Source organism: Corvus cornix, chromosome 5 (genome assembly GCF_000738735.6).
Source record: "Corvus cornix cornix isolate S_Up_H32 chromosome 5, ASM73873v5, whole genome shotgun sequence".
In the NCBI taxonomy this organism is placed as follows: domain Eukaryota; kingdom Metazoa; phylum Chordata; class Aves; order Passeriformes; family Corvidae; genus Corvus; species Corvus cornix.
In genome coordinates, this window is record NC_046335.1 from 24,312,247 (window position 1) to 24,336,066 (window position 23,820).

The 23,820-nt window shown below is 38.2% G+C and overlaps 1 protein-coding gene across 5 annotated transcripts in view; it reads right to left on the reverse strand.

The window, feature by feature from the left end:
* Positions 1-23,820, reverse strand: part of MIPOL1 (mirror-image polydactyly 1) — a 189,868-nt gene that overhangs the window by 11,918 nt on the left and 154,130 nt on the right. For all 5 annotated transcript variants that reach the window (XM_039552714.1, XM_039552713.1, XM_039552716.1 and 2 more), the window contains one exon: positions 10,685-10,915. In XM_039552714.1, the coding sequence (XP_039408648.1) occupies positions 10,685-10,915 (231 nt within the window). The remainder of the gene's footprint in view (positions 1-10,684; positions 10,916-23,820) is intronic.

Below are 23,820 nucleotides of genomic sequence, written 5' to 3' on the forward strand. Positions count from 1 at the left end.
CCAGTTGGGTTCTTGACAGCAGACATATTTCAAAATAAACCTGGCTTACACAGGCCTTGGCTAAAATATTAAGCCTTTATCTGTGGTCCACAATAACTAATCTTGTCAAACTGTTTGCTCTCTACCTTCTGTTTGGAAGATTATGAGCTAGCTCACCATTACTATTCACTTTGTGCCATCACTAGCAGCAGGAAAAGTGAGTGGTAAACACAGTTGGTCTATTTTGACAGCATTCCACCCTACTTTGCATTGATGTAGATTGCTACACATTACAGGATAATACAAAATCAGGACTTTGCTTCTATGCTGGATTTAATGCCACCTTGTGAAAGGTATCACTCCTTTCCTTTCACATGCTTGCTCAGGACAGCATACACTGATTGCCAAAAATAAATGAGCTTCTGAGAAAGAAAAATAAACCCTGAAACAACTATGCTTTATTTCAGTACATTGAAATCTACAACATATCACGAAGACCAGGCTCTTACTATTGGATGGACCATTCACATCCGAGCATATGGCTGATATTAGAGATAAAAAATTAACAATGGCTGAAATAGAGGATATGTTGGCATATTTAAAGCCAAATGATACACATCAGATTATCTAATCAGACCTCCAAATTTCCCTTAATTACTCCATCTTGAATCCAACAGTTTATATGGCAATTTTATGCAAAGTTTACTACTTATATTTGTGCCAGAAAAACCTTTTCTATACCTTTTTCCACAAGTTTGAATTACTTTTAGCACTGACAAGTACTGATTCCACACATTTGATGTCACAGCTGTTCTCTTTTAGGAGAAATCTTGACATGGGAGTCTACTCCTTACAGTGTATCCTTACATTTCCATGAAGTTTGTGCTGATATGAATAGGCAAGGGTCTCCTGGATTTTCTTGCCAAATACTTCCTGGAAGTCTGTGTTGTCTGCTTATGGAAAACCAGCAGTTTTACCTTATACTAATATATCTTCCCCACACAAAGTATTCTGCCATAGTATTTATTCATTGAAGAATATATACTAATATATTTGGGCATATATTGTGAGGCAAAGAATAAAGTGCTAAATAAAATAATTTTATTGTACACATTTCCAATATCTGCAGTGTCTTTCATTCAAAGGCTGAATTCTGATACTTTCTATGGATAAGAATTCCATGATCTGAAGCTGAAATGATAAAATTTGGTCCTAAAGATTTATGCCTTCCAACAGCTCAGTGTTTAGATCTATATCCTTATACCTACATCACAGCATAAATGTAGAAAGTTGAGCAACTTGCCAATAAAGCAACAGTGGTGATGATGGGGTTAAAGCTGTTGTTAGCTCTCATAAACACAGCTGATGGTGCCCTTCTACAAAATCTGTTTTTTAAAAAAAAGCCTTATGGAAAAATCTGGCTATTAATTAATGGCTCAGAAGTAGCTCAGAAACATGAACTTTAATTTTTTTCTCAGATAACTAGCCCCTGCTTTAGTAAAGGTATACTTAATTTTAAGCAGTGGAAAAATTTAAATGATTTCCAGTTTGCTTAAAATTAAATACCTTGTTGGCTTAGTCAGTTATTTCTTTTTGTTGTTGTAAAGAACTGTCCCAGCAATTCTCTAAAAGATTATACATAATTCAGTAGCTTCAGAAAGTCTGGGCTTTCTTTTCGAGCTTCTGCATATACATTTACAGTATTCAATCTTTTGCATATGTTAAGAAACAGTATGAGTATTAACAGAAAGAACCGCAAATTTATTTTTATTCCTTCAGCCAAGCCACAAATAAATGACTCTTGCAAACAAACCAAATACTATTTAGTAACGGCAATGTAAATGCCATGGACTTATTTTATTTGGATATAAAATATTAAAGTAAATGAGTATTTGCTGTGACACTCTTTTTATCATCTTGGAAAAAAAAAGCAAGTCTGAGAAAAAGTTTTCTTGCTATTCTTCAAGGAGCACTCAATCTGCTGTTCAAAGTTATTTAATAATTTGTCATAGAATAGTTAACTATAAGCTTACAAATACTGTGTCAGCATGCTTCTTCCTATTGGGCAAACAACTTCAAAATCTAATTTGTTTGTGTTATTGGTCTTACTAAATATTAGTCTTTGCAAGTCTGATTTACACCACTGAAGTTAACTATGCCAACATTCTGATTTTGTTCTGAAGTATTCCACAACAAGCTGATGTTATACAATACAAGCCCAAGAGCTAGCCGATCCAGTTTACTGAGTGTAGACTTAGTGTATTTTGCTACTGATAAATCAATAAAACCATGTTGTAATCTACAAACTTCCATCTCTCTGAAGCAGCTATAAGTAAACTGTAAATGAACACACAGGTCAAAAACTGGGATGCTGTGATTATGTTGACTCTGAAAACATTTGACTTTCATAGAATACATTTTAGTGTTTGAGAGAATGAAGTTTCAGCACTGCTTTTATTTTTGTGAAAGGCTGAGATGATAAATATTCAAATGACAATAAATATTTGTGTTTATATTGTAACTACCCATACTTTAACAAAACAATATCTGCACTGCAATCCACAATGTACAGAGGTTAAGTAAAAGTAAACCATAGCTGCAAAAAGAAAACAAATACTTGACTTAGACTGTATGTGCAGTTTTGCATTCTTCATCCATGTGAAACTGGAGTCCCTGCAGCCAATGGATATCTTGGCTGTGCAAGGAATGCACAAAAGGCAAACCTGTCATTCCCTTTGGTTGGGATTTTTTTGTCTTCATTCTGTTAAGTGCACCACTGAACATAATACTGGCACTGATCATAAACTGTCAGATGCTACAGGCCTCACTATAATTTATGACATCCAAAATATCCAGGAGAAGGATATCCCATAATCTGCTCTGGCAATATCACACATTATAACTGTATGAGACTTTCAGTACTGATACCACAACCGGCTCTACTAAGGGCAGTCCCTTGCTTTTAGAGTCTTGCTCCAGGTTGTCCAGAAGTCCTCATGCTGCCTTCTCTAAAACAGAGGCCACAAATTTCTTTTAAGATGACAAAGATAACAGCAGTGCTACCAGCCCTCCTTTCCAAAACAAACATCTAAAATAGTACTTTCAGTTAGAGCATTCAGCCAAGCTAAGGAAAACCTGGTTTTAACTCACATCTGCCACTTCTCAGACAGCAGTACACTCCAGGGATGAAGAGACTTCTACACTTTCTGAAACTGTGAACTTCTACAGAAGAAACATATGAAATGCTATTAGACTTGAAGGTGTGATTCTGTGGGTGGCGATCAAGGGTGCCCACCTGGAAAATGGGAGATGCAAGTTCAGATACTGGTTTTGTATTTATGTTCAAGAGGCATTGGATAAAACTGAGAAAAAACCCTAAAGGTAAGTGTCAGAAACACGTCTTGTTCTCAGAGGTGAGTAGACGATTTGCTCCTTTCTGATCCAAGCAGTCTGCACTGTTTTCTGCTACACAGTACTGCTTCAAAGCAGGGAATAGGGAGCATCCAGACCAGACCTGTGTGGCATAAACGCTCCTCTGAGGCACAGGAGATGTGTACCAGGATCTCCACAGATGGAGGAGGAAACTCAGATCCATTCTGTCACATCCTGGAGGGGAATCCCTGCTCCCACACAACTGCTTAGGAAACAAAGGTTGGGACAGGGGCAGATGCCAAGGACACTTTTGAAAGAAATGTCTGAGGTCACACTGCTCTGCACGGATCTCTGAAACCAGCATGCATCACTCTGACTCAGCATGTGCTTCTCCATTTCGGTTTCCAGGGAATCCAGGCAGAAAAGACAAAAAGTCAATTGTCTTATAATTTTTTCAGCTAGAAGTTTTCTGCTTATACTTATCCAAGCCCTTTCTTCTTTAAGCTGAGAAGTTACCATTATTACTGGTACTGAGTTATTAGGCATTTCCTCCATCACATTTTACCTGGACTGCAATATGAAGTGCACAATTAAAAAACTGGCATCATTCAATAAAGATAATATAATCAAATAAGGAAAATACATTTAATTCCAGCTTTCTAAAACTTATATATTTCCTTTTGTACAGTATGAATAGTATATTAGCCTTACCAAGGGAAACAAGATCTGCCTAGTGATGCAGAAATGTGTAACGATAGCAGTCCAGAGAATATGCTAGCGATGACTGAATTTGTTCAGCTCACCTTAGATTTGAATACTAGTTCCATATTTTATTTCCTTCAGACTCAGAGAATTGATTTCTGTCTATATGTTGAATTTCTCTGAGGCTGCACATAACCTCATTGGCTTACTCATTTTTTTTTATTACAACAAACAGGTATCTCTGCAAGACTGTTTAATTCATCATTTCACCATGTATATTAGTGCAGTCTGAGGGGAATTTTTCTGAGAGGAATCACTGGTGTTAATGCAGAATTCCAAGTATTTAAATAAATTCTGATCCTGCTATGTACTGCTTTCAGTTAGATCAAGCATGACTTTTTTCACGTTTCAATTAGTCTGATTTCCTCACTGACTAAAGCAGACTACTCCAGCCTATTGCCCTTAAATCCAGTACGTTCACACTGTCTGTTATTGCTACTCTATGGTAATACTTTCGCATGTGATATGAGTGACTGTTACTAGATTTTGTGTTTTGGACTTTCTCATGTTCCTATTCATGTCTGGTATGCCAAATAAATTTGCATCGGCTCTGCAGAATTCTTCAGGGTATGTGGTAGTTTTACGTGTCTGGGAATCTTCCATCTGGCTAGTGTGGGTTTCCTAAACACCATAAAACCCTGCCTGTGGAGATTGTGTATCTCTGATGGGCCCCATGGAGCTTATAATCTGCTTTTAATCATTGTATGAGGCAGCCAACACATCAGTCCTCATCAAGGAGTTTTTTCCACTTTGAATTCCCTTTAATAAGTTTCGATCCAATTCTGAAAGTCCAGAACCTTTGCTAATTTGCATTGGTATCTCAGACTGCTACAAAAGTTGTCTTCCTTTGCTTTCCATTTCCTTCCATACAAACTGTGATATCCACTGACTTCTGTGGATTGCTATAGCAAGTATAAGATTCTCAGCACCTTGCCCTCACTCACTTGTCTTTTGAATGTACCCACCAGCATCTGTTTCTCAGTAAGCTACAGGTCATACCCTTAAGTGGGACAAATGAATGCAACTTAGTGTGGCAGAGCAAAGTCAATTTGCTGTAACTAAGAAACTAGCTCTGTATCTACATTCTTCAACAAGACACCAGGACTTACTTTACATTTCAAAACGCCAGCACCAGTTAAATTATTTCCCATATGATATTAAAAGATTACCAACTATTCAAACTCAGCAGAATTTCACAGTAGCTGACAGCACAGTAGTTATCATTAAAAGGAAAATCACTTTTGATATGTGCTAATTTACCGACATAAATCAGTGAAACTATTAATACCTATTAAATTGTACTCCTAGCCTCCAGTATTTAATGTTTTGATCTGACATGTACCAGAATACAATTTTATAAGCAAAAAAAACAACAAAAAAAGCACTGTATAGTTTTAATAGAAAAGTCTCAACATCAAATATAGCATCTTAATAGAGTAAGAAATCAAATAATATTAATTGTTTTGAAAGAAAAAAATGAAAGAAATCTCTCTCTCAAATTTAAAATAAACCCAACCACGTTTTCTAAGACTTGGTGGTTCCCCCAAAACAAACAGCTTTAAGTCCCAGTGAATGTACAACTTGTTTCTTTTGTGAAGTGCTTCTGCCTCCAATTTCTAATTAACTAGCTCCATTCTTTTCTACAACAAGTAGCTGAACGCATACAAGCTACAATGTATACTTCAGCTAAATATATGTAGGTATGATTTTAAAAGGGAGATAACTAGTTAACAACATTTGCATGTTGCAAAGAGGCTCAATTAGTATAATAATTCAGAAATCTTGCTTTTCGCCTGTTCCCTGCATAGCTCCCCTGTACTGAATACAATCTGCACACTAAAGATATGTTTGCAGTTAAAAATCTCCAGAGACTTTAGACCCATACATAAAGATACTTATTTCACTCTTTTCTGAGACACTGACCTGTATCCTCATTTAAAAATGAACACCACATCTTTATGTTATTAAATCTTTGTTTTGATCTATTAGTATTCACCAAAGTGCCATTTTATACAACCCCACACTGAATAGGCAAGGCTGGAGGTAACCATCTGCAGCTTTAGAATTGATGAAAAGAGCTTTGTGTTTTCATTGCCAAGTTTGATTCTTCCAGTCATTAGACATTCCCCTCAGATCGCATCAATGAAGCGGACTCCCTTACACCCATGTGTTAAATTCTCTTCTCCTCATGGTTTCCTTTGCCAGCTATACTCCAGAAAGACTACTGGGTCTTAGTCACATTCTTCTCACAGCTGTGTTAAAAAAGAGCATCAGAGCTTCTTCCCAAAATCCATATGTGTATCTGGTCAGTCCCCTGTCGGAGGGTCACCTCACATTGTGGTGTGATTATTCAAATATTCATCCTTGTTCTTGAACTGCACTGCTCTGATCATTCTGGGAAAGATTAGACCCTCCAGCCAGCACTGAAGAACGTGTTGGACATCGATGTGAAACGTACACAGCTCCCGCACTCAGAAGGCAGATTAGTTTTACTTGCAGAAGAGGGGGACACTAACTACTTAATAAATGCTTGCCTCTTATTTCTTTCCATTTTTTTGTATTCCTTTCAACTGTGTCAACTCTTGATAAGAACTGTTTGTTTTCGTTGTTTCATAGATCAACTTATATATCAGCATCAGCTAAGAAAATAAGTGAACAAGTACAAAAGCAGAGAAAGCATTTTCAAAAATACTGGAGGGAAATGCAGGACGAAACAAATAAAGGGTGTGTTCAAGTCACAATGAAATTTAGGTGGTCAAAAAAATTAGGTCTTAAGGGGTAAAGCAAATATTATTAAGAATAGAATTTAGTTCAGAAGACCACTTAGTTTTCATATGTATCCAATCAACTGAAATACTTTCTCCAAAGCTGTAACTGTCATGACCTCCTCCTTAAAAGAAAGAAAAAAAAATTGAAAGAAAAGGTCTCTAATAAACAGTTAAGGACAATGACTTCTGGTTTACATCACTTTGATACTAGCTTTATTCATAGCCAGAACTACCTCAACAAAGTACCCAAGCAGGATTCTTCTCACTATATATGCTTATTTTCATACCTTTATATTTTAGCATTGCACTGTTACTTTGTGGATTTGTGCTCATTTTTAGAGGATTACATAGAAATTCTATCTACTCACCCTCCTCTGCCACTTTACACAGCAACACGAGTGTGCAAGTGTAGCTGTGCTCACATGCAGAGCTGCGCTCTACTGAGCTAGAATCATTAAATTATGAGAAAGAAATAGAAGCCCCCAATAGACAAATTGCATTAAAATTCACTCCAGCTGCAAAGTTGTTGCAGAAAAATAGAACATTTCCTGGAAAAACCACATCAAAAGTGGCCTCAACCTTTACTGATAATTGGCTAATATTGATTTGGTATTACATTATAACCTCCTCTGATCTCACTGACATCAGCAACCACTCCACAATCCCAGAGGTTCCAGCTGGAAGGACATTTTTAAAATGCCTTGTTCCTCTGTTGGCAGAGGTATTAATTAATTCACAGGCTCTCCCAGCCACCTTCTCCAGGTCAGCCCCATTTCCCTGCTGGGACTGCACCAGCTGGCTCCTGGCTTCTCACGCAGGACAAACTTGCAGGGGGCCTGTGGCACTATACCAGCACTCCTGGTGAATTCTGCACTCCTGTCCTAATTCTATGTAATCATGAAATAGAAACATTAATTCAATATAGAAAAGTATATTCATAGCCATTCCAGAGTATTGATTAAAAATATTACTGTGCATATCATGACTTTCTACTGAATAAATATGTATTGTGTCATGTGTACACATACATGTATTTATTTACACAGACCACAGTTAAAATGTGTACTTGCTTTATAAAGAATAGCACCCTCTTAAAAATCTAAGTGTATCTTGATAGTGTCTCAAAATCAAAATAGATTCAAACAAATGCAGCTAAATCTGTGTGGTCTCTGAGCATCAACATTTCTTGTTTCACACCAGCACCCCTCTTAGGATGGTGAATCATCTTCACAGGCAAGAGCACACAGTCTCAATTTATATCTCACACTGCAGTGAGCCAATGTGAGATGTTCATCCTACTTCAGTATAAACAGATGTTTACTATGTCCAAGTTCACTATAAGTAGATACCAGGACATCCCCCTTCTGGTTCACAGCTGCTGTTTCGTGTCAGACAGGATCAAGAAATTTTTTAGATGCTTTTTGTCCTGACAGAAAGCACAGGACCACTATTGTGACTTGGGTCTCATGTTTAGAAAGCAACAACTGCGGGTGGGTACACAAATGGCTGACATGATGGCAATGCTGTGGAGAATTACAACTCTCTTTTAAGCTCTGCATATCATGCTGAATGCGAACACTGAAGTTTTTAAGAATATTAAAAAATTCTTTAGTGTTGCCAGAGAACAGATTAGCAAAGGCAGTGTAAAACTAGTACACTCCATTGTATGAAGATACAAAGAACATCCTTTCTCAACATTATTTTATTAATTACAATTATGCTCTTTCTTAATGAAGGTCATAATTATTTTACTCTTCTGATTTTTAACTGTTGCTATTTTACTGAATAATATTGAGAAACTACTTTATATAGCTGATAAAACTACTTCCTTCATATGTCAGAATTCAATTTTAGTTCAGCATTTAAAAAGTCAAGAAAACATATTTTAGAATGGTCTTTAGTCTATGAATTTTAGTGTCACATTTTAAACTACATTAAGCATCCTCTTGTGGCAGAGCTAATAATTAATACTACTGTAATTAATACCAAGAAGCCTTTCTGTTGACAGGTTTATAAATTGTCAGTTCTTTTTTGAAATGTAGAACATCCTACATCTTCAAAATAAAATGCTAAGCTAACAAATGAGTTCCTGCCTAATTGCCAAACACTGATTTGTATGAAGCAGTTGAGGTTACAAAGAAATTGGGAATTCTCAGCCCGGTTTCCCTGCTGATGAGTACGAACTGTCTGTGTAGCTCTCCCAGAGGTGTCAGAGGAATCTCTATAGTGTCACACAAGGGTTCTTAGCTCAAAGTAAACACACTTTCCACAAACTCAGCTGCTTAATCTGTTTGCAGGTTGAATTATAAGATGGGGGTGGATGACTCCGGGTGCTGGGAAGACGCGCAGAGCATTTCCACAGTTTCGTGGTAAAAAGGGCATGCTATTGTCATCAAAAGACTTCAACCAATTGTTTAATTTTGCTATAGGCTCAGTCGTCTGATCTTAACAATAATGAAAACTAACCTGACCAAAATTTTCCCAAGTAGTTGAGCATGTTAAATTACGTAAATTCTTTTCACTATAGCAGTGCACCACCACTACTTTAATTCAGTTTGTGGCTGCACTTCTACTTTAGCCACCCTGGGTACATGGGATTAAACAAGACTGCTTCACTTTGGGAAAGAAAAAAGCCAGTGAAAACCCAACCTCTGCTTAAATAGCTATAGCTATTAAACATTTATAAATAAAATTAGATGTAACAACTTAAAACAACGTACAGAAAGGTTCAATCAATGTTCTCTTTACCATGCTTTAATTTTTTTTATGGGTTTATTTTTATCAAGTGCACACCTCCCGAAGTTTCAAATATATCTAAGTGCTCAGAATAAAGACTTAAGTGATTATCAAACAACCACTGGAGGTTTTAAAGAGATGACTAAAAATATGTATTTTCATATATAGTCATCTTAATTATATTTTATATAGCTACAAGTTAATTAAAAATATAGGAATATAACTTTTTTTAAATACAAGAACTCAGCATGTATTTTTTTTAAACAGGAAAAGCTTTTGTTAGGTCCTTGCAATATATTATAAGCCAGTTTCTGGCTACTCTGTTAATATGCTGCAAACATTAAAGTTGAAGACATATATGGACAGATGGGACAATTTGCATCAGTTCAGCATCAACCACCTTGGAAGGGTGAGAGAGGAGAATTTTGCAGCTGATGAATGTAATGCAGAGATGAGAAGTGCCAGACTGTCGAGAGGCACTAGTAATAACAAACATGACAGTAAGTACTTCAGTAGAGGTGCGCTTCAGGTTTTGGAGCTCAGTAACCTTTTAACAGGGAAACTTACGATGGGAAAGAGAATACAATCTCTGTTCACTGACTCAGAGACTTCCTGTGGCTCTCAGTGAGATTTTGAAGCCACCCTTAAACAACCCTGTAAGCATTTACCGTGGCATGAAATCTGCCAGATGTGTAACAGACCAAAAATGAGAACTGTAATATTCTACCATGCAATTATAAGGGGAAATACTCTGCTGCCATAGGATTGCCACAGGGTAAAAAGACAGTGAAAACCATTCATAGGAGATGGAAAGACTTTCTCTGTGCCTTGCACATGTAAGAAGCAATTTCCGTAGCAGTAATGAGAGGTACCCCGACTTGCCTAATAGCACAAAACTGTTAAAATGATCAGCTTCACACTGAGTAGGAAATGAGCTGACAAAGAAGGAATCGTTTTAAAGGACCTTTTCTGAGTACTGCCACACTTTCAGTTATAGACAAAATACCAGAAAAAAATGTTTCATATGGATTACAACTGCAATTTTTGTTGGAAGGCAAGGGACTTACTTCTGAACTTTTTCATTGGCCTCCTGCGAAGCTTCCAGGGCTTTCTGGAGCTTCAGCTTGGTATCCTTTTGCTCTGATCGAGTTTGCTGCAGCTGAGCTGCCAGATCTTCAATCTGGCCATAAGTTAGGGTCACAACATCTTCCCTTCCCTGCAGTCCACCTTCAGGAGTACTGAAAGCACAGTTGGGCTGGTTCTTCAGACTCAGTCCTTCAGACAAAGACTTGTATAAGCTGGGAAAACCAAATCATACATGTTATTAACTTTCAGTCTAAGGTTGAGCTGCAAGAATTCATTTTTTCAATTTTGGGACTCACATGCACTAATAGCAAAATAAGTTTTATTTCAAGTGACAGAGAACAAAAAGAACAAACCTTTTCCACCAGGCTCTTCTAGAAGTATGTAACAATCATCAAAATTTGAAAAAGTAAAAAAAAACTATTCAGCAAAAACTCAAGAGGAAGTATTTTTCAGCTGTAGCATCTTGTTGATCACCTTTGAGCTGCAGCAAAAAGTTTTCATTGTGATTTACACGAAGTTGAATTAATCAGTGTAAGTTATTGATGTGTCACTAACTTGTGCTACACAGGACTCTCTTTTAGCAGGCAGACTCAGCAGCTACAGGGGATTTATTTGCCAAAGAAGATTTTTCAATAAAATTAAAGGAACAAAAACACTACAATGCAAAAATTAAAATCATTAAATTAGCAGGATTACTTAAAAATATGAATGATTCGCACATGCTAGCCAATTCTAAAGGTCCCCATTCAGTTTTATCCATGATTTTGTGATATGTTCATAGAGATTCCAAACCACAGAGCCCAAACCCAATACTCTTTCATTGCACAAACCAGAATACAGTATTAAATGCCTTGTATTTGTGTGCCAGAAAGTTCTGGACAAACATTATTTCAGTGTGGATTCCTAGCAGCATTGCACACTGATTACAGTATTCAAGAACAGTCTACTACATGACAGTGGCTAGTATGCAATAGCATATTTTCTTTCTTTGCCGTTTATTAAGGTGTTTGCATGGAAAACACCGTCTGTTCCAACAGCTCATGAAGGAAAAACATAAACAAACTAAAATACAATATACATGGACAAACAAAATGTGGATGAACTAAAAGAAATAGAGAAGCTAAAAGGTCAGTGTTGACATGTCTTCGTGCACCTCTGGTTGTCCGAAAAAAATATGAAAAACCTTTTCAATTAAATGAAGACATATTGAAAATATAAATATTTATAAAGGGACATTAAAATTCCTAGAATGGACTAATTAAAAAAAAATTACTCCAGCAGTTCCACATAAAATTTACTGACTGAAGTTCCACTACAGTTGAGCATTGATCACCATGGTAAAACACAAAGGTATGCAAATAATGTCGAAAGCAGGTTACTGAAATACTGCTGCTGCCCACTTCTTAAACACCTGGAGCAAGATTAAAAGAAACAAAAAGACAGATGAGAAGCTAAACTGTTCAGTGAATATATGGGTCCCTGATTTAAAAAAAAATAAGAAACAAAAACTAGAGGATAGGCTAAATATTCTACCTTCTTCACACCAGCTGAGAGTTTTTTCCAGAATATATGAAAAACGAAGTAATTTATTTAGATGCTAAACTACTGGCTCTCTGTGGCTACAACCGGGCTCCTTTCCAAAGACCAGCCATGAAAAACACATATATACTACCACAATTGCAATATGATTGCATCTGAGTGACCAATAGATTCTGATGTATATATTTTGTAACCAGTGTGATTCCTCCAGATAAAGGCACTGTGATTGATAGATTTTTTTTTCAAAAGCATGCAATTTCCAGACTTCCATCAATACGTGCTTTGTAAAATACTTTTGTTTCATCCCTTCTGAAATTTACTAATTTGAAATTCCTTCATGAATGTCCCGAAGATTATTTCTTCAAAGAACATTAATGCTATAATTAAAAAATAAATGGGACTTCTAGGTCTGAAGAATGGGTCACAGAAGTATTCAAACAGTTGTGGATCTCAGTAATTCACATGTTGTTTATACTAAGCCTTTTGCTTTTCTATGGCAGTATGGCCTCTTTCCTGCTCCAGATTGGGTCTGAGAGCTTCAAGGGCCCACCTTAACTGTGTCTAGGCAGAAGAAAAAGTGATATGTGATGATATCGCTTGTGCAGCTCCTGTAGAGAGCAAAAGATTTCCTCAGTCCCCAAAGTCACAGTAGCTTCAAGCTTGCTAAGAAATATCACCACTTGTAACTGCTCCCAGAGGGACTTGACTTTGGCTGAAAATCAACTCTATGAAGTGCTGCTCCCAAAACACTTCTCGCCTTGCCAGGCATACTTTTGCTGCAAGGTGGGAAATGATTTTCCACCTGGAGCAATTACTGAACAACGTAGCAAAACCTTCCAGCTACAGGAACAAAATATAACCCCAGCAAAAAACCAAACATTCCCTCCCTCTGCCTCCACCCCAGTGATAAACATATCCAGTGTTCCCAAAGGCATGTAGGTCTGACCTTGGTTTTCACCACAAATGTTTCTCACAGGTCCTGGAGACCTCTCAGACCTCAGCCTGCACTCAGGATGGCTTTGAAGAACGTCCCTTCATGCCGCTAAGTGCACTCAAGGGCCAGGCAGCATCGATACCTTGAAAATACTACCTCAAAGGTGCTCTTAGGAAACACTGCAATAAGACACTATCAAAAAAAGCCCATAAGACCTAGAAGGACTTTGAAATTTTGCTGTGAAGTGGAGGATAAAAAATAGTCAAGTTTGCATTACATGTGAGTCAGGAGCCTGACAGCTGGTAGACTGGTAACTAGATGACATTGCCCTACCATAGACAAATATTATACTAGTCTTCCTTTGCCTGCATTTACACAAGTAAGGAGGACTGTTTTCTTCTCAGTACAACGAACCAACCATTTCTCACTAATTTATCTGAAGGCAGCAACTGAAGGCACACTCTGGCACGCAGGCCATGGACCATGTTACAACAGGAATGCTCATTGGACATAACACAGAGTATGCTCTTTGCACTGTCACAGTCCATCACAGAGTGTCACTCTCTTGTGGGGTGTACCCATGCATTCTTAGTCTAGGATGAGCTCAGGCAACCTCAACCACTTATTGAACAGAGCCCATCATTGATTTTCTTCTCTGTGGTGGTTGGGCATACAACTTCAGGATTTTACAGGATGTTATGCTGACAGATTAGTGCTGATCATGCATGTCCATACTGTCCAGACTCAATTACATCTGAGTATGGAACAACAGAGAGCAGCACCTTGAGATTCAGCCTTCACTCCTGAAATGATCTAGAGAAATCTGTGACCTGTACCTAAGAGCCTGGACACTACATGATTCAAACAGAGCTTCATTAGCTACAGTGAAAGCTTGAAATGACTACTGTCCATCTTAGAATTTCTATTTTTCAACAAATATAAATTAAAGGCCATTAGCAAACACATTTTTCCTCCTTGAGCCTCAGTCTCATCTTTAAATAAGAGAAATCACAATGCTGCTTTGCAAAGTGCTCTGAGCTTCACTCATGTCAAGAGACTCATCACCGTTGAAAGAGCTAAGTTAGATGCAGCACAGTTTGAATTTAGGACAAAACTAAACCCAGATGGTCTTCTGGTGATGCCAAGCAGCAAACATACTCTTTTCAGCTTCCTTTTTACTGTCCAGGACCACTGTAGTATCCATACCATTTCCCTGTGACTAGCCTGGAAGAGGTAGTAAGGACACGGAGTTAATCATCTGAGCCTTTCTTGAAGCTGAAGGACTACCGAGATATGGTCTCAAACAAGACATAATTGAAAACCATGCCTCCCTTACACACTCTTAATTTACGGAGCTGCACAGTAATCAAATGTCTTCTGTTCACTTTATGCAGCCCTGGGGCAAATTGCTCGGATAGCACAGCCTCATGTGAACGATACACACACGACGTTCAGCACCACCTATCATTCCTCACATTCACCATGCCATCAAAAGGTCTAGGACCTCCACAAAAATAGTTTCTGGATTAATAGTGTTTGATAGAAACACAGCAAAACATACATGAGACTGATGAGTAGAAGGAAGTGTTTTTCAGGTGTTTGCAGTTATAGTGCTATTCCCTTCAGCACAGACCCAAAGCTAAGAAGGTAGCATGTAGCTAAGAAATCCACCTGAATTCCCTGGGTACATGATGCACCCAGGGCTGGGGTCCCTGCTATCTCTAATTGATTAGAGACTGGAAGATTGCAACTTAGCATTAGCTTTTTTCACACACACAGAGATATAGTGCACCTGAATTCACCGAAGATACTACTGTAGGTTTTATGCTTTAATCCTGAATACTACTTGCTACATGTTAGCATTCATTACGCATCTTCAGGGTCCCACAATGTATCTGTCTCCATTGCAAGACACAGATTCACAAGCTCTCAAATTTCTTCCATGAATTAGGGGACTGTTTTCAATACAACAGTAACTACTGCAGATACTCTTTGTAGTTTTCCCAAGTTACATGCCATTCCTAGAACCTTTCCATAAAATGTTCCTGTTGTGTTTTGACAGGGAATTGGCTGTATTAGCATATTCTAGCCTAAGCATTCATTAGGTGCACTGTGAAGGCTTGCTTCTAACCAAGTAAAATTTACCCAAAATAAATTAAAAAAATTATTTTGTAAGGTGTTTACTTTATCCTGCTAGAAGCTACAAGTAAGAATTTTGCTATCTTGTATCTGTTCTTTATTGTCAATTCATATGCTTTGGCCATTCTTAAATATTTGCCAATGGCTTTAGTTAACAAAATAACTTTAACTTAGTATTTGTAATACTGTAGTTATTCCCTACAGTAATAGATTATTTAGGTAACACTGCAAATAGAGAGGGAACCTTATCTATTAATCGAAGACAGAGCTGGCACCAAGAGTGACCTCAGTATGTGAATATAATGGACATTTAAGATGGTGCCAGCAACTCTGTGTTTTACTGTGTATCACAACCTCCTGTCTGCTCTCCCTGGGAAGTGTGAGCACTTAGCAGGGGCAGAGCAGCCCCTGGCTCGGTTGTGGGCAGCAGGCAAAGAGGAGGGGCACAGTCAGCTCACAGACGAGGCATTGCCACCTTCCTCATCCCCAGGCTGAACTGGCAGCACCTGTGCCTCTCTGCTGGTTGCTGGAGGCTGCTGGGTTGACATGGATCACTGAAGGGGTGTGTACGTGGGTGGTGTGGAGCCAGCAGCTCTGGCCTGGGGCCAGCAGGGAAACTGCCGATGTCAGGGATTTGCAGAAACACAAGCTTGGTGGAAGAGACACAAGAGGATCTTGTCCTAAAGGTCATAGCAATTTATTTTTTATACTGAGAGTATGTTTTAAACAACATTTCTGACAACTGTTTAAAGAACAGTGCACCATTTTCCTCAAATCTAAGCTGGATTAAGAAAGCAGTAACTCTTGGTAGTGCACTAAAATAACAGCCACTGGCATACCAACAAAAACTAGTGGAAAACAATATACTACTATGTAATTCAAAACACTATGTATTACTTTTTGTCTTTTTCTGATGATCCTTGCCAAGAGCTTCATCCTGAATGCTGTTGCTCACAAGAAAACCTGGGTATTATGGCATAAAGGAACATCAGGCCTTCTGACCAGGCATTTCATGATCAGCTCCTACAGTCCCCACACACCCACCAACTCAGTCTAGACCTTCAGCAACCCCTTCAGCTCCCACAAGCTTAACAGCACTGCTGGCATGAACCTTTACTCTCCAAAATGCCAACCATGGAAATCTGCCCTGATGACAAAGAATGGATGCACTCAAGAGCCAGACATTTCTGCTGGGAGCCTTAATTGATGTTGCCTGTCACCATAGATTGAATTTAGATTTGCTTGTAGAACTAATAAAATCTAATAGAGATTTCTTTGTTAGAAATTATGTATGAAATTAAGGCTAATATAGCTTGGGCCTTTAGTTTCCTTTGCAGTTTCTCCCTGGTAATGGCTTCTGACTTCCATTTTACACGAATGACCTACACACAGACAATTTTATTTCAAACGAAAAAAATCCTTCTGCAATAAGTAGTAATATGAGTGAATCAATTCGTATTAGATAAACTGCAACAATTCAGATGAAACAAGTAAGAATCCTGACCCTGAAACCTGAAACAGCCAGTGAAGTGTCCACTCAGTGCAAAGGGGCAATTCATATATACATGTATATAAAAGAAATATGATGGTACTGATACATATCATAATGCAGGCATCAGAATCACCTGAAAACAAGCTCAATGTAATGACTGCGTGCTGTTGACTTTTTTTTTTGTCTCCAGGGAATTGTGTTTACTTTGCTTTAAAATTTATATGAGTCATTTTGTTATGTGCCTTTTTTTAATTAGTCGGAAAGAAACAGCCATTTGAGAGAGCGGAAATCAATTCTGATTCGATACTGATAGCTACTGTGCGATGTAAACTGTGTGTTCTTTCTAATTAAATGTAAACACGTGCAGTTCTAAAGTCCAGCAGTGATGACAACTACTAGAAAGGATTGCCTAAGACCTGGTCAACTGATCCTTGTGAACCTTTTGTTCATACCGTAGGCGAACTTGTGCAATCTGTCTCAGGTGAATGCCAGTTGTAACTGACTTTATTTTAGGTCATCTTCAGAGAAAAGACTTGACAAGAATGTGGAGAGCTCTGTAATACCTTCAGTTACCCATTAACTATGTCCTTCTGATAGCTAATCAATAGCATTGCATGGAGCCAAACACACTGCACTGAACTGCCCCCCTTCCAAAAGCCAAGTCTTGGTAAATATTTAATGGCAGTAAAGGTGTTTTGACTCTTATCAATCTGATATGTTAAAGAACTCTTGAAAGAAACTTTATCTTGCTTCTCTCTGCATAAATAATTTGTTCGGTTACAATTTTAGTCTTATTCAAAAGCACCTAATTTAATGATCTAATGCTTTTAAATCAAGGCTTTGGACAGAGAAAATGTAGTTTCAACCCACATGTCACAAAGTAAAGAAAAACCAAAGTTTATTTCCTTGATAAAATGCCAACTAGAAATATACATCAAGGAACCTAGCCCTTTATACTGTAGTAGTAAATACTGTGCCAAACTTGCTCAAAACCTGTTATACAAGTGCACATTTGAGATTTTCTTACAAGGCTTCAGTTTCTGAAAACTTCTTAGCTCTCATTCACATAAAGACTACATGGGATTTTTAGCTTCTTTTCAGCAGGGGAAAAAACCCAACTCTAAAATAGTTATACTAAGATCCAGATACTTTTTGTGCCCATGCATTGAGTATTCCCATCTTCAAGTGGGTATATTCTCACGTAATGAGTTTTATTAAGCATCTTTCCATTTTCTATTTTTTCTGTACAAAGCAGCTTGTCTAGATCTCTAACAAAGAAACACTTTTGTCCTGATCCTTTAACATCTACTGCAGCTATCCCTTTGCTACAGCCAGGTAGTATCCAAACACCTCCTTAGATACTTAGATTGGCTTATTCCATGCCTCTGTGCTAATGTCAGAGGATGGAGGATGGAGGATGGAGGATGGAGGATGGAGGAGCCCTCTGACTCTCTCCCACAACACAGTCTTCCAGCCTTTTCTGCCAGATCCAACTTCAATATGAGCCTAAGGATTTTGAAGAAACTGGTTCAGCAATGGATCCAAGCTTTTTCTTGGAAAATAATCTGGGTATAAAACATTGATAGTGTTTCAGTTTCCAAAATGTGAATCATCATAAATGTTTTCCCAGAAGTATAAGCATTACTTTTTCCCCAGTGTTTACATGGCCTCCTTTGTGCTCTTGATGCCATTCAATAAATAAAGATCACAGGAATAATTTCCAAACACTGGCAGAGATAATTTGAACACCTTGAAGTTTTCCAATCACTAGTAATTGCCTCTGGTGAAAACAGTATTAATTAAAATTATAAAGGCATATAAATCAATCAAGCAGTAAAGCACATGCCACCATTTAGGAATGATCAGCTGAAGAAAGCCTGTTACTAAAAACCTCAGAAAAGATCTTGTACTTAATACAATGTTATCTTCATAAATCAGACATGATCGTGAATTTTACAGCTGTCCTGATTTGCTATTGTGATTGCTTGGCTTAACTCCTCCACTAAATCAGAAAAGCAAGAGACAAAGCTGTCTTGGACCCTGAGCTGGAAGCCAGCCCTGCCTTCCAGCATGGCCAGGAACATCCAGCTGAGGAAGAGAAGAGACTCTCCAGGAGAAGGCAATTAGAAGAAATATAAAGAATGGAAACGTGTTTCAAAGATGGAATAATTGAATACATGTGATATTTCAGAGAGGGATGATCTCATGGATGAGCTGAGTAGCCCTCCCTAAAGCTAGAAACCCTCAGTGTGACTAACCTGAGAAAGGGAATCACATGGGGCTCTGCTCCTTGTCCCTACTTTCTTGCTGAATGATTCAGTGGGTTAAAAAATCTTTGAATGATTTAAAAAAAAAATTAAAATGTAACTTTTAAAATTTGAGGATACTTCCTTCCCTGTCCCAATAAAATAAGTGTATTTGAACAGTTTTGTCTGATGTTTCTCAAAGGTGGTACTGAAAAATATTATGCAACTCTGACGAAAGGCAAACATGGTGTACTATGCTCCAGCCCATGCCCAGCTTTGGTCACCAGAGTGCCAGTAAGTCAGGTACTGATGAACTCTAGGTGAGTGTGCCCAGCACATTTTCCCCACTTTCTTGGTACTGTGCAGAGCAACACGTACCACTCTGCAACGGCTGGTGACTCACTAGAAGGACTGCATGTACTGCAGTCTGAAATCTGTCCTCCACATGGATAGAGACACCCGAAATGTCGAGTTTAATGCCATCATGGCTTCTCCCATAAAAAAACGCGGTTGGTTTGGGGATTGCTGTGCGGGTACACACTTAGCAACTCACCTCCTGAAAGCCATGTACATGACACAATGGCAAAGTCTCGCTACTCAGTAAGTCATGTCTTACCTGGCTGCTGCTGCCAAACCCTTACTCATATAAATCATACAGCTCCTTGGACAGTTAAGCGCTATGAAACAAGGCAGTTAAAATGATGGCTTAAATGATAAAGGGAGCGCCTGGGAAATTTAATATAGGGGAAGTCTGCTTCCCTATTGTACCAAAGCTTACTGAAGCAACTGGGCAGACTTGTCTGGGCCATTCTCCTTAACGTGAAACAAGGACACATGCTAAGGGAATGATTTAGTGGATTGGGGATAAGAGCTCTCTCTTGAATTCCCTCTTCTATTTCACGTCTTCTGTGTGGTACTGAACAAGTCACAACACGCAAAACTCAGCCTGCCATGCTGAAACTGGGAGTAAAGTGTCTTTCCCTAGCTCTTTTTCTTTAAAATCTAAGTTTTTGGGCTCCTGGATTTCTTCTTATTACCTACATGTGCCACATCTTGGAAACCTGAGGCCCAGATTTGGTTCAGGTCTCAGTGCCAATTATTTTTCATGGAAAGACACTAAAGAGCTAATTAACAATATGCACGTGTTAACAATGCACATCAACCTGGTTAACCTCAGCAGACAGATCCAGGCTTGGGACCCTGATGGAAAAAACAGTTTTTCACAAGTTTTTACCTTCCCATTGCAGGTTCAGCCACCACTGTCACCACGGGGCATAGGCAGTGATAGCAGCCTCCTGTGCTTTGTTGATGCACCCTAAGCACAAACATCCTTGTTTTCTGAGATGTTCTTGCTTTCCTCCCAGTGAAAGGGGCCATCAGCTGGATATGGCACATGAAGGGAAGCCAAAACACACAACTTGCACACCTCTTGAAAGTGAGAGATTAGACTGGTGGCTGCTGGAGAAAAACCAGTGAAGCAAAGCTCTTAAGCGCAGGGGTTGGAAAGGGGCTATAAACAGTGCTGAATTGATTTCTGTATTCTAAAAATTTTAAATCAGCTTCCCTCACCTCTCTCTTCCTTCACCCTCATGAGTTTTGACCATTGGGCTATTGAAATAAAATCTGTAAAAAAATAAAACAGTTGTGCACTTTAGTTTAGCCTGGTTGAAGAGGAAAACAACATTTTTCACTTTATGACACAGGAGTTCACAAGAAAAACTGCAGTTTTTTTCTTTTTGCCAGCATATAACTTCTCCATGACCAGCAGATAAAGTGAAATACTGTAGCAGGAAATATATTGGTTGCACTGAACCAAAGAATTATTTTCTCAGGACCTGACAAGGAAACTGAATGAGTATGAAAGCTCATGTGAAATCTAGCCAACACGGAATTCAATTCCTTATTTATTTTTTGAAAGGACAAGATAATTATTGGTATGAATACTGCCTACTATGCTTATACACATCCAACAGGTATTGTACCCTCCTCTGATATGAGCAGTAACATTGCTCAAGAGGGAAAACCAAATTCCTACATCACAACAGTCCTCATTCTACTGTCACAACTGTAAAAGTATAGTAAAATTACTCCTTTGGTACAGACAGTAGGGCAGAGGAGCTAAATGGAAGACTATGTATTTCTGTATTGCCACCCAAACCCTTAGGATGGAAGTCCCTTTTACAGAGTATGATTGAAACAAACAGAACATTATCTTACATGAGCCTGGATAACATTAAGATCCTGCCTAGCTCAGAAGTAAAAGAAAGACAAATCAGATAATATGAACCTTGTTATCCACCCTTCTTTGCAAGTTCTTCCTCTTTGGTGAAAGTTTCTCCCAGTTCAATCTTCTTTAATGATAGTGGAAGCCATTAGTGCATTTCCCATTGAGAACCAGAAGAAAGCCTACTGAAGACTGCTTTGAATTTGTTTGTATCAAGAAGCTAAAGGCTGTGGCCATAAGTAGGTGCTCTTCTGGCTGCCTACTGCAACTAAATACTTCCTGGAAACCTTGCTGCTTCCTTCTGATCTCTGGGAGTGGAAGACCAGAAGAGAAAAAATGTGAGAAAATATTACTTATGCAGCCAAAAAGAGAGGCAAGAAGAAAAAGTTCTTTCAAGAATAAAAAGAAACAATAAATAATGTAGATGTTTGAAATTTTGGCCTCAACCTTGCTTGTTTCAATGACCATGGACCTGGTATGACACAAGTCCTTTATGGTATATTTTCAATACAATGTACATAGTCTTTACCTTAATGAGATATATAAGATCAGAATCAATGAATCAACGCCATGATATGCCCCTAAGTTATTTTTTCATGGACAGCAGGTGAACGGATGTCATTCCTCTGTTTAATCAGGAGTTAAAGCGTGTACAGTAATTCCTTATTTTCACAATATTCCTTCTGACAAAGATAACAACCATAGGAATGGCTCCCAGCTGGCTAAACCTGACATACAGGTTTTGTTAATAAAAAAATGCATGACTTAATTAATGAAATGGATCTATTAAGACTGTCCCCCAATCAACCACAGTGGCCCCACCTACAGCTGAACTTCACATGACCTATCTTATGCAAAAAGAATTGTAATAACTTGCACTGGAAGCTGCTACAGAGGAAAGGTTGCTAAGAAGAAAAAATATGACTTAGAAATGCATGTAATGCCCCTAGAGGAGAAAGCTTAGTATTTTCACTTTCACTCAGCGTTTTCCTTTACAGTGAATAATTGAAACAATTTTGCTAAACTGTGTAAAATTATTTCACAAAGAATAATTACATTTGATCTATTAGCACCTGATACTATCTATTGTCTAAATTGCTTGCATTCAATCCATGAGTAATGTCAACAGTATTAACGTTCATTATGGAAGAATTAGCTGAGTAAAAATAATTTTTAAATGTTTGACATTCTTGTACCCTTTCTCCAGCATAATGTTCAAAAGAAGTACCATTATACCAACATATTCTTGGATTTTTTTTAAGGCATGTCTTTATTTAAGTCTGCAAACTCAGGGTCTTTAAAATCACAAACAATTTGCCTGTTTTGTTCTGGCAAGCATAAATCCGTAGCAATCTACTCATTTTACATTCTTCTCTGTTCCCATCTAGCAGTCCCACACTAATTGGCTGTCCAAATTCACCTCCATCAACTTTGGCAGGCTCAACACCTCCTGCACAAAACCAGTTTTTTTCCCCTCAATCATAAAGAGCTGCACTGTTACAAACAGAAAAAAGGAACTCTGCAACATTTCTACAACAAAGTTACGTGTATATATATATTAATTTGATCACACACACACATACATGCCCCAAACTGAACTAATGCAACAGCAGCTACCTTTTTTTTCCTTTCTTGCAGCCTGATTCCTATTGCAAAGATTTCCAAATTTGTGCTTGCCTTTTAGCAGAGGAAATCCCATGAACTGTTTAAGATTACGTTCTCACTGAAAGCGATGAATGCCACAGTCTTCTCCAAAATAAAAAGCTACTTTCTCTCCTTGGAATAGTAACTTTACAGTAATTTGGAGGAAGCAGGAGAAACAGTTGGTCATTAAACATTAAATGTATTAATGGAGCACTAACAGTGTATGACTCATCTGGAAAAGGCAGTTCTGTACTTCCATCTCAGAAGGACTGCTGCAATACAATAGCTACTGTGATAAATTTAGGTTTATCACACTTAATATTTAGCAGAATCTAATACAGAAAACCTAAATCAATGTACTTTCCAAAAAATTCATGAGTAGCAGTATTTACATCTTACAGCTAGGGGAATTGAGAGTCAGAGAAAAAACATTCCAAAGGAGGCCCTTCATTTCCACTCCCCAAACGGAGACCTTCAGGACTTGGTGTTTACAACTTACAGGGACCTGCAACCTCAGGCGAAAACAATGACAAATCAGAATATTCAAAGCAGGAATCCCCCAAGCACTTTAGCAGCATGTATAAAATCATCCACTTCTCCAGACTCACATTGCTCTTGAAGTCCTGTTTGGTTCTCTGGAAACTTCAGACCTCAGGATAGGGGTGAAGCACTTGGCAGCACTTGCTAGCACTTGCTTGTTACATGGCATTGTTGGAAATGGAGCTTCCACAGAGCTCAGAAAAATGATTAAAAAAAAAAAAAGGTGACACAGGCTATATAGATGCTGGCTTGATTAGTAAAAAGTTTTATGTGATGCCCTGGAGTGGAGGGAAAAGTGATTAATGTAAAGTCTAATACATGAGGAGATACAAAGAGAGACATAATTCCTAAGGACAGAA